At 53.8% G+C, this 11,925-nt stretch overlaps 1 protein-coding gene across 2 annotated transcripts; it reads right to left on the reverse strand.

Moving 5' to 3' along the window:
- Positions 1-6,584, reverse strand: LOC146423508 (ly6/PLAUR domain-containing protein 3-like). Of its 2 annotated transcripts, none has more exons than XM_085044677.1 (4): positions 6,439-6,584; positions 2,729-2,887; positions 1,722-1,859; positions 1-787 (listed from the first exon to the last, which is right to left on the reverse strand). In XM_085044677.1, exons 1-4 carry the CDS (start codon positions 6,482-6,484, stop codon positions 51-53), a joined length of 1,080 nt encoding a protein of 359 aa, XP_084900803.1. In that variant the 5' UTR covers positions 6,485-6,584; the 3' UTR covers positions 1-50. The 2 variants fall into 2 exon arrangements, with proteins under 2 accessions (XP_084900803.1, XP_084900802.1); XM_085044676.1 differs by lacking the exon at positions 6,439-6,584 and adding an exon at positions 4,508-4,654.
- Positions 6,585-11,925: the final 5,341 nt, after the last annotated feature.

The raw sequence follows: 11,925 nt of genomic DNA on the forward strand, positions 1-11,925 counted from the left end.
TTTCCACCACACCCATTTATTACCACACCGGGCGAAGAATTTAACAACACTTAACGCACCAAAAGCAACAACAAAAAAGACAAAAGCCACCCAGGCCCTTGTAACGCTTTTCCCTTCCCTTTCGGACCTTTTATTCCCTCAAAATTCCTCTCCAAAGGCTTCCCAGCAGCTGCGCGGCCTGAGGGCTTCTCCTCCCTGGCGGCCATTTTGTCACCCTGAGGCGCCGCGGCTTTTTCCTCTCCTTTTTCCTCTCCTTTTTCGCTTCCAACACCACCGGTTTGGGTGTTACCGGGTTTAACATCACCACTTTCGGTTTGTTTGGGTTTACCACCGGTTTTGGTGGTGTTAAAAGGCTGCTTTTTGTCCTCAGCGGGCGTTTTCTCCCTCACGGTTTCGGCCTCGCCTTCGCCCTGAGGCGCTGAGGGTTTTTCGCCTCGTTTTTCGGTTTTAACGTCGCCGCTTTGGGTTTTTTTGGTTTTATCGCCGCTTTTGGGGTTGGGGAATCCACCAGCTCTTCGGCTGGGGGGTTCCGGTGAGGCTAAAAAGCCTCCGCTTGCCGTTTCGGTGGTGTTTTTAAAATCCTCCGGCGTTGCCGAATGGCCGTGAGGGAGAAGCTCGAGCCGCGGCAGATCCGGAGAGAAAAAGGTTTTGTTGGGCGAATGGAAATTGCAAAGATCTCCTTCGCAACACGAACCGGTAAGGGAAACCGAATTGTCGCCTCGGAATTCCCCATCGCAGCTCGCGTTTCGGACACAACCCCTCACCTCCCTGCGCAGCGTCACATTGCCTGGAAAAAATGAGGGGAAAAAGGTGAAAAATGTGAGGGGAAAATGGTGGAAAATGGGAGGGAAAAGGGTGGAAAATAGGAGGGGAAAAGAGGGGAAAATGTGAGGGGAAATGGTGAAAAATGAGGGGAAAATGGTGAGAAACGTAAGAGGAAAAAAACCCAGAAAATATGAGGGGAGAAGGGTGGAAAATGGGAGGGAAAAAGAGTGGAAAATGTGAGGGGAAAAGGCGGAGAAAATGTGAGGGGAAAAGTGGAAAACGTGAGGGGAAAAAAGAAGAAAACGTGAGGGAAAAAGAGTGGAAAATGTGAGGGGAAAAGAGTGGAAAATGGGAGGGGAAAAGGCGGGAAAAACATGAGGGAAAAAAAGGTGGAAAACGTGAGGGGAAAAGGGTGAAAAATGAGGGGGAAAGGGTGAAAAACGTGAGGAAAAAGCCAGAAAATATGAGGAGAAAAGGGTGAAAAATGTGAGGGGAAAAAGAGAGGAAGATTGGAGGGAAAAAGAGTGGAAAATATGAGGGGAAAAGGCGGGGAAAATGAGGGGAAAAGAGTGAAAAACGTGAGGAAAAAACCCAGAAAATATGAGGGGAAAAGAGTGGAAAATGTGAGGGGAAAAGGCGGGAAAAATGAGGGGAAAAGGGTGAAAAACGTGAGAGGAAAAAATACCAGAAAATATGAGGGAAAAAGAGTGAAAAATGTGAGGTGAAAAGAGCGGAAAATGGGAGGGGAAAAGTTGGAAAATGTGAGGGGAAAAAAACAGAAAATTTGAGGGGAAAAGGATGGAAAATGGGGGAAAAAAGAACGGAAAACATGAGGGGAAAAAAACCCCAGCCGCACATCCCCACACCAAAACCGTTAATTAAACCTTCAAAATCCCCACTTTTAACCTCCCAAACCCCAATTTATCCCTCAATACATAAAGTTTATTTTTCCTTACCCAGCCGGAGGGTGAGGTTTCCGTAGAAACAAGCGCGGAGATCGTCGTAGCACTGAACGGTGGTTTGTGGGGAACAAAGTCCTTTATCCGGACAGCCGAAGCACTGCAGGCCGTTTGGGACTCGGGATGAGGTGTTTGCTGAGGGGAAATAAGGTAAAAACCAGTAAAAACCAGTATAAACCAGTATAAAACCAGTATAAACCAGTATAAAACCAGTATGGATCAGTATGGACCAGTATGGACCAGTTTGTGGGGATAAAATCCTTTATCCGGACAGCCGAAGCACTGCAGGCCGTTTGGTGCTGAGGGGAAAAATGGGTTAAATCCCAGTAAAAACCAGTATAGACCAGTATAAACCAGTATAAAGCCAGTATGGACCAGTATAGACCAGTATAAACCAGTAGGGGTAGCCAAAGACTGCAGGCCGTTCGGGAGTGGGGAACTGGTGTTGGCTGAGGGGAAAATGGGTAAATCCCAGTAAATCCCAGTATAAACCAGTATAGACCAGTATAAACCAGTATAGACCAGTATAACCCAAAGGCCTCTCCCAGTAGCTTCCAGTAGATTCCAGTAACTCCCAGTTAGCTCCCCAGTCCCTCCAAATGCTCCTCAATCCATTCCCAGTCCATCCCAGTATAAACCAGTATAAACCAGTTCCATTTTAAAACCCCTAAAAATTCCCATTTTTCACCCCAAAATCCCCATTTTTCACCCCAAAACTGCCGTGTTTTTTCCTCCCAGTCCCTCCCAGTATATCCCAGTCTCTCCCAGTCCTTCCCAGTTCCATCCCAGTCCCTCCCAGTACAAACCAGTTCCACCCCAGTATAAACCAGTTCCCTTTTAACCCCTAAAACTCCCATTTTCCCCCCTAAAATCCCCATTTTCCACCCCAAAATCCCCGTTTTTCACCCCAAAACCGCCCCGTTTTCTCCTCCCAGCCCCTCCCAGTCCCTCCCAGTTCCCTCCCAGTTCCCTCCCAGTCCCTCCCAGTACAAACCAGTACACACCAGTAACGGGCAGAGCCTCGTCCTGCAGGTTGCAGGAGTCGCCGTCGCAGTTCCTGCGCCTCTCGAACACCACCAGGTTCTGCAGCTGCAGCGCTCTGCCGATGGCGCCGGGCTGGCCGCGGCCGCAGCCCCGAGTGACCAGCGAGAACTGACCGTGGCCTGAGGTATTGATTAATTATTGATTAGGTATTGATTATTGATTAGTTATTGGTAATCTGTATTGGTGCCCAAAAGTGACCCAAAGTGACCCAAAGTGACCCAAAACTGACCAGGGCCGCAGCCCCGAGTGACCAGCGAGAACTGACCGTGGCCTGAGGTATTGATTAATTATTGATTAGGTATTGATTATTGATTAGTTATTGGTAATCTATATTGGTGCCCAAAAGTGACCCAAAGTGACCCAAAACTGACCAGGGCCGCAGCCCCGAGTGACCAGAGCAAACTGACCATGGCCTGGCAGGTATTGATTAGGTATTGATTAGGTATTGATTAGTTATTGATTAGCTATTGATGTCCTATATTGGCACCAAAAACTGCCTTAAAGTGACCCAAAACTGACCAGGGCTGCAGCTCCGAGTGACCAGAGCAAACTGACCGTGGCCTGGCGGGTATTGATTAGGTATTGATTAGTTATTGATTAGGTATTGATTACCTATTGGTATCCTATATTGGCATCCAAAAATGACCAAAAGTGACCCAAAGTGACCCAAAACTGACCAGGGCCGCAGCCCTGAGTGACCAGTGAGAACTGACCGTGGCCTGGGGTATTGATTAGGTATTGATTAGGTATTGATTACCTATCGATAACCTATTGATATCGTATATTGGCACTCAAAAGTGACCCAAAGTGACCCCAAAGTGACCATCATGGACACCCAGAGTGAACTGACCGTGGCCTGGGGGGTATTGATTAGCTATTGATCATCTATCGATAACCTATTGGTATTTTATGGATACCTGGTATTGATAAATCCCAATAGAGATGCTAAAGTGACCCCAAAGTGACCCCAGAGTGACCCCAAAGTGACCCCAAAGTGACCCAAAATGACCCCATGTGACCCAAATGACCCCAGAGTGACCCCAGAGTGACCCCTATGGATTAACCCTATAGGGCACAACCTGCATTGCCCCATAGGGTGGATATGGAGCTTCTGCCCCACAGCTCTGCCCCATAGAATGATCCTAAATGGCTTCTGCCCCATAGAAAAGCCCCATAGAGCTCCTGCCCCATAGAATGATCCCATAGAGCTTCTGCCCCATAGAAAAACCCTAAAAAGCTTCTGCCCCATGGAGTTCCTGCCCCACACCTCCCTGCCCCACATCTCCCCGTAGAACAACCCCATAGAGCTCCTGCCCCACACATTCCCACCCCACATCTCCCTGCCCCACACATTCCACCCCACACCCTCCTGCCCCACATCTCCCACCCCAATTCCCTGCCCCACATTTCCCCTGCCCCACACATCTCCCACCCCACACCTCCCTGCCCCACATCTCACCGTAGAACAACCCCATAGAGCTCCTGCCCCACACTTCCCACCCCACACATTTCCCACCCCACACCCTGCCCCACACATTTCCCACCCCACTTCCTGCCCCACACCTCCCTGCCCCACACATCTCCTGCCCCACACATTTATCTCTGCCCCACACATCTCCAGCCCCACATCTCCCACCCCACACATCTCCCACCCCAATTCCCTGCCCCACACATCTCCCACCCCAGTCCCTGCCCCACACCTCCCTGCCCCACACATTTCTTCCCAGCCCCACACTCACTCCAGCTGAGCGCCGCCCAGGCCTCGCTGCAGACGTTGCTCTCCGTGGGGCAGCTGAGGGTGGAGGTGGCAGAGCAGCTGCCGTCGTCTGACCCACACATCAGGCACTGCAGCCCCATAGATCCTGCCCCATAGATTGTGACCCATAGATCAGATTGTGACCCACACATCAGGCACTGCAGCCCCATGGAGCCTGCCCCACAGATTGTGACCCATAGATTAGTCAGTGACCCATAGATCAGTGACCCATAGATCAGATTGTGACCCATAGATCAGTGACCCACAGAGCAGCTGCCGTCGTCTGACCCACACATCAGGCACTGCAGCCCCATAGATCCTGCCCCATAGATCAGATTGGGACCCATAGATCAGTGACCCATAGATTGATCAGTGACCCACAGATCAGTGACCCATAGATCAGTGACCCACAGAGCAGCTGCCGTCGTCTGACCCACACATCAGGCACTGCAGCCCCATAGATCCTGCCCCATAGATCAGATTGTGACCCATAGATTAGTGACCCACTGCAGCCCAGGCACTGCAGCCCCATAGATCCTGCCCCATAGATTGATCAGTGACCCATAGATTGGTCAGTGACCCACAGATCAGTGACCCACACATTGCAGCCCCACACACTCAGCCCCATGGATTTCAACCCCACACATTCAGCCCCACACATTTCAACGCCATAGATTTCAGTCCCACACATTGAGCCCCACAGCTCCTGCCCCACACTTTCAGCCCCGTAGGTTTCAACCCCACACTTTCAGCCCCATAGATCAGTGTCCCGCACATTCAGCCCCACACATTGCAGTCCCATAGATTTCAGCCCCACACACTTTCAGCCCCATAGATCAGTGCCCCACACTTTCAACCCCACTTCCAGCCCCACACATTGCAGCCCCACACCTTCAGCCCCACACTTCCAGCCCCACAGCTCCTGCCCCACACTCCAGCCCCATAGATTTCAGCCCCACACACTTTCAGCCCCATAGATCAGTGCCCCACACATTTCAGCCCCACACTTCCAGCCCCACACCTCCAGCCCCACACGTCATCAGCCCCAACTGTCACCACACCCTCCCCAGACCTGTCCTGTCCTGTCCCAGGCTGGCCTGACCCACGGCACACCCTGACACTCCCTGTGCCCTATAGATTTGTCCTGACACTCCCTGTGCCCCATAGATCTGAGCTCTGACACTCCCTGCCCCATAGATCTGACAGACACTCCTTGCCCCATAGATCTGAGCTCTGACACTCCCTGTGCCCCATAGATGTGACAGACACTCCCTGTGCCCCATAGATTTGTCCTGACACTCCCTGTGCCCCACAGATCTGAGCCCCAAATCCCCTCCTGCCCCAGAGATCTGACACTCCCTGTGCCCCATAGATTTCTGTCCTGACACTCCCTGCCCCATAGATCTGTCCCACTGCCCTATAGATTTCAGCCCCAAACACCCCCCTGCCCCATAGATTTTGGTCCTGACACCCCCCTGCCCTATAGATCTGAACCCCAAATCTCCCCCTGCCCTATAGATTTCAGTTCTGACACCCTCCTGCCCCATAGATCTGAATCCCAAACCCCTTCCTGCCCCATAGATCTGACCTCCTGCCCCATAAGTCTGAACCCCAAACACCTCCTGCCCCATAGCTCTGACCCCAAATTCCCCTCTGCCCCACAGATCTCAGCCCTGACACTCCCTGCCCCATAGATCTGACCTCCTGCCCCACAGATTTCACCCCACAACCCTCCTGCCCCACACCTCCAGCCCCACAAACCCCAACCCCGCCCCACCCCACACGTCCCCCACACCCAACTGCCCCCCAAGCTCCCCAACTGCCTCCCAACTGCCCCCCAATCCCCCCCAGCACCCCCCAAGTGCCCCCCAAGTGCCCCCCAAGTCCCCCCAACTGCCCCCCAAGTGCCCCTACCTGGCACCAGCAGCACCAGCAGCAGCAGCATGGCTCTGCCCCACATCTCCGGCAGGCCGCAGCGATGTGGGGCAGGAGAGCCTCATTTATGGCAGCCGGGAGAGGGTGGGGTGAGGGTGGGGCAGCCTGGGGGCTTCCCGCCCCATAGCGAGAGATCCGCCCCATAGAGAGAGATCCGCCCCATAGCCAGGGTTCCGCCCCATAGTGAGGAATCTCCGCCCCACAGCGAGAGATCCGCCCCATAGCCAGGGTTCCGCCCCATAGCGAGGGTTCCGCCCCATAGAGAGGAGTCTCCGCCCCATAGCAAGGGTTCCACCCCATAGCGACAGCCTCTGCCCCATAGCGAGGAGTCTCCGCCCCATAGAGAGGAGTCTCTGCCCCATAGCGAGGAATCTCCGCCCCATAGCAACAGTCTCTGCCCCATAGCGAGGGTTTTCTGCTCCATAGAGAGTCTCCGCCCCATAGCGAGGGTTTTCCACCCCATAGCAAGGATCTCCGCCTCATAGCCAGAGTCTCCGCCCCATAGCGACAGTCTCCACCCCATAGCGAGGGTTCCACCCCATAGCGAGGGTTCCACCCCATAGCGAGGGTTCTGCCCCATAGAGAGAGTCTCCGCCCCATAGCAAGGAGTCTCCACCCCATAGCGAGGGTTCCACCCCATAGCGAGGAGTCTCCACCCCATAGCGAGGATTTTCTGCCCCACAGCAAAGCTCTGCAGCCTTCCTGCCCCATAGCAAAGATCTCCGCCCCATAGCGAGGAGTCTCCGCCCCATAGCGAGGCTTTCCTGCCCCATAGCTCAGCCTCACAGCTCTGCCCCACAGTGAGGTTTCTCTGCCCCATAGCGAGGAATCTCTGCCCCACAGCGAGCATTCCCTGCCCCATAGCGAGGCTTTCCTGCCCCACAGCTCTGCCCCATAGCAAACATTCTCTGCCCCACAGTGAGGTTTCTGTGCCCCATAGCAATTCTCTGCCCCATAGCAAACATTCCCTGCCCCATAGCAATTCTCTGCCCCACAGCGAGGATTTCCTGCCCCACAGCGAGGGTTTTCTGCCCCATAGCAAGGATTTCCTGCCCCATAGCGAGGTTTCTCTGCCCCACAGCCCCACCCAGCCCCACCCCCCAAGTGACTCACCCCCCCCACCCCTCCCCCCCCAGCTCCCCAAATCTATGGGGCAGAGAGGAGCAGCAGGAGGGGGGGGAGGGGCAGGAGGAGCAGGGGGTGGGGGAGGGGCGAGGGGGAGGCGTTGGGGGAGGGGCGGCGGGGGGAGGGGAGGGCGTTGCAGAGAGAGCCGCGGCAGCAGCTCAGCCCCACAGATCTGCCCTCCTGCCCCATAGATTTATCTTTCTGCCCCATAGATTGTCCTCCCGGCCCTATAGAGCCTCCCAGCCCCATAGATTGGCCTTCCTGCCCCACAGATTCCCCTCCCAGCCCCATAGCTCCCCCCAGCCCCACAGGACTCTCACACCAGGCTGGGCTGGCACAGCCCTGCAGCAGCCATGGCTCCCCGCTGGGGCCTGGGGGGGAAAGAGAGACCTTATAGAGAGAGACCCTATAGATCCTATAGACCCTATAGAGACCCTATAGAGATCCTATAGTTCCTATAGAACCTGTAGAGACCTATAGAGACCCTATAGAGACCTTATAGAGACCCTATAGAGCCTATAGATCTTATAGAGACCTTATAGAGCCTATAGAACCTGTAGAGACCCTATAGAGCCTGTAGAGACCCTAGAGAGACCCTAGAGAGATCCTATAGATCCCATAGAGAGCCATAGAGACCCTAGAGAGACCTTAGAGACCCACAGAGACCCTATAGAGCCTATAGGGACCCTATAGAGACCCTATAGAGACTCTATAGAGATCTTATAGAGCCTAGAGATCCCATAGAGATCCTAGAGAGACCCTATAGAGATCTATTGAGAACCCATAGAAACTCCCAGCCCCATAGAAACCCCACAGAGACCCATAGAGATCCCAATAACCCCATAGATCCTCTCAGCCCCATAGATTTCCCCATAGATCTCCCAGCCCCACAGATCCTCTCAGCCCCACAGATCCTCTGCCCCATAGACTTCCCCATACATTTCTCAGCCCCACAGATCCTCTCAGCCCCACAGATCCTCTGCCCCATAGACTTCCCCATACATTTCTCAGCCCCATAGATCCTCTCAGCCCCATAGATTCCCCATAGATTGTCTGCCCCATAGATTTCCCATAGATCTCCCCATAGATTTCCCCATAGATTGCAATAACCCCATATATTCCCCATAGATCCTCTCAGCCCCATAGATTCTCAGCCCCATAGATTCCCCATAGATTGTCTGCCCCATAGATTTCCCATAATTTCCCCATAGATTTCCCCATAGATTCCCCATAGATCTCCCAGCCCCACAGATCCTCTCAGCCCCACAGATTCTCTGCCCCATAGACTTCCCCATACATTTCTCAGCCCCATAGATTCCCCACAGACTCTCAGCCCCACAGACTCTCAGCCCCACACATTCCCAGCCCCATAGATTCCCCATAGATTTCCCCATAACCTCCCAGCCCCATAGCCTCCCTGCCCCACACATTCCCAGCCCCACACATTCCCAGCCCCACAGATTTCCCCGTAGATCTCTCTGCCCCATAGATCCTCCCAGCCCCACACATTCCCAGCCGCATAGATTCTCAGCCCCATAGATTTCCCCACAGATCCTCCCTGCCCCATAGATTCCCCCATAGATTGCAATAACCCCATAGATTCTCAGCCCCATAGATCCTCTCAGCCCCATAGCCTCTCTGTCCCACACATTCCCAGCCCCATAGCCTCCCAGCCCCACAGATACCCTCAGCCCCATAGATCTTCCCAGCCCCATAGATTTCCCTATAACCTCCCAGCCCCATAGATTTCCTGCCCCACACATTCCCAGCCCCATAGCCTCCCTGCCCCATAGCCTCTCAGCCCCATAGATCCTCTCAGCCCCATAGATTCCCCATAGATTCCCCAGCCCCATAGATTCCCTCAACCCCACAGATCTCCCCATAGATTTCCCCACAGATTCTCAGCCCCATAGCCTCTCAGCCCCATAGATCTCTCAGCCCCATCGATTCCCCATAGATCTTCTCAGCCCCATAGATTTCCCCATAGTCTCTCTGCCCCATAGATTCCACATAGATTTCCCCATAGATTCCCCACAGATTCTCAACCCCATAGATTCCCAGCCCCATAGCCTCTCAGCCCCATAGCCTCTCAGCCCCATAGATTCTCTCAGCCCCATAGATTTCCCCATAACCTCCCAGCCCCACACATTCCCAGCCCCATAGATTCCCCATAGATTTTCAGCCCCACAGATTTCTCTGCCCCACAGATTCTCAGCCCCATAGATTTCCCCATAGCCTCTCAGCCCCATAACCTCCCTACCCCATAGATTTCCAGCCCCATAACCTCCCAGCCCCATAGATTTTCAGCCCCATAGATTTCTCACCCTCGCTCCAGGCCAGCACACAATTGGTTAATCCCGCCTGACACGTGACCTCTCGGGGGGCGTGGCCAGCGGGGCTGGGGGGGGAGGGGCCATCGTAGCCCCAGCAGTGCAGCCCGGGGGGGGGAGGGGCTGCAGGACCAGCATGGACCAGTATGAACCAGTATAAACCAGTATAAACCAGTATAGACCAGTATAGACCAGTATGAACCAGTTTGGACCAGTATAGACCAGTATAGACCAGTTTGGACTGGTATAGACTGGTATAAACCAGTACAGACCAGTATGGACCAGTATGAACCAGTATGGACTCCATCCCAGTATAAACCAGTTCCATCCCAGTTCATCCCAGTATAAACCAGTTCCCTTTTCCACCCCAAAATCCCCATTTTTCACCCCAAAACCACCCAGTTTTCTCCTCCCAGTCCCTCCCAGTATATCCCAGTTCATCCCAGTTCCATCCCAGTATAAACCAGTATAAACCAGTTCCCTTTTAACCCTTAAAACTCCCATTTTCCACCCCAAAATCCCCATTTTTCACCCCAAAATCACCACATTTACCCCTCCCAGTCCCTCCCAGTATAAACCAGTTCCTCCCAGTCCCTCCCAGTCCCTCCCAGTATAAACCAGTACACACCAGTCCCACACTGCTCTCCCTCGCAGCTCCTCAGCTCCACCCAGCGGCCAATCCCGCTCTGGAAGGCGATCAGGCCACGCCCACTGCCGGCCTGACCACACCCCCTGAGCTGCCCCTCCCCCCCTGCGGGAGGGAAACCAGTTTGGACCAGTATAAACCAGTATAAACCAGTATAAACCAGTATAGACCAGTATAAACCAGTATGGACCAGTATAAACCAGTATGGACCAGTACAGACCAGTTTGGACCAGTATAGAGTGCATCCCAGTACAAACCAGTCCATCCCAGTTCATCCCAGTTCCCTCCCAGTCCATCCCAGTATATCCCAGTTCATCCCAGAGCCATCCCAGTTCCCTCCCAGTACAAACCAGTATGAACCAGTGACCTCCCAGTCGCTCTCAGGTCCATCCCAGTACAAACCAGTCCATCCCAGTCGCTCCCAGTCCATCCCAGAACCATCCCAGTGCGTTCCCAGTATAAACCAGTAACCTCCCAGTCCCTCCCAAACCCATCCCAGTTCCATCCCAGTATAAACCAGTACAAACCAGTACAAACCAGTATAAACCAGTAACCTCCCAGTTGCTCTTAGATGCCTCCCAGTCCCTCCCAGTCCATCCCAGTTCCATCCCAGTTCATCCCAGTCCATCCCAGTCCAAACCAGTGACCTCCCACCCCAAACCAGTGCCTTCCCAGTATAAACCAGTACAAACCAGTAACCTCCCAGTCACTCCCAAACCCTTCCCAGTCACTCCCAATCACTCCAGTTCCCTCCCAGTCCCTCCCAGTCCCTCCCAGTCCATCCCAGTTCATCCCAGTTCCATCCCAGTACAAACCAGTGACTTCCCAGCCCAAACCAGTATAAACCAGTATAAACCAGTAACCTCCCAGTCACTCCCAAACCCTTCCCAGTCACTCCCAATCACTCCCAGTTCCCTCCCAGTCCATCCCAGTCCCTCCCAGTTCATCCCAGTTCCATCCCAGTACAAACCAGTGACTTCCCAGCCCAAACCAGTATAAACCAGTATAAACCAGTAACCTCCCAGTTGCTCTTAGATGCCTCCCAATCACTCCCAGTCCATCCCAGTCCATCCCAGTTCCATCCCAGTCCATCCCAGTGCCCTCCCACCCCAAACCAGTATAAACCAGTATAAACCAGTATAAACCAGTAACCTCCAGTTGCCCTCCAGCGGATCTCCACGCACAGATCCTCAGGCCGAGGGCAGAGCAGAGCCGCTAGGGGGCGCTGGCAGGCCGGGTCGGAGCAGGTGGGGCAGAGCAGGGGGGCTGGGACCAGTATGGACCAGTATAAACCAGTATAAACCAGTATGGACCAGTATAAACCAGTATGGACCAGTATGGACCAGTATGGACCAGTATGGACCA

This window comes from Lichenostomus cassidix, unplaced genomic scaffold, assembly GCF_008360975.1.
Source record: "Lichenostomus cassidix isolate B80296 unplaced genomic scaffold, HeHo_3.0 HiC_scaffold_37, whole genome shotgun sequence".
NCBI lineage: Eukaryota > Metazoa > Chordata > Aves > Passeriformes > Meliphagidae > Lichenostomus > Lichenostomus cassidix.

Excerpts from the sequence above, each read along its gene's own strand:
- LOC146423508 (XM_085044676.1), bottom strand. The coding sequence starts at position 4,625 with ATGGGGCTGCAGTGCCTGATGTGTGGGTCAGACGACGGCAGCTGCTCT. Across the intron at positions 1,860-2,728 it reads CGAGGCTCTGCCCGTTACTG|CAAACACCTCATCCCGAGTC; the intron begins GTGTGTACTGGT and ends ATTTCCCCTCAG. Across the intron at positions 788-1,721 it reads AAACCTCACCCTCCGGCTGG|GCAATGTGACGCTGCGCAGG; the intron begins GTAAGGAAAAAT and ends CATTTTTTCCAG.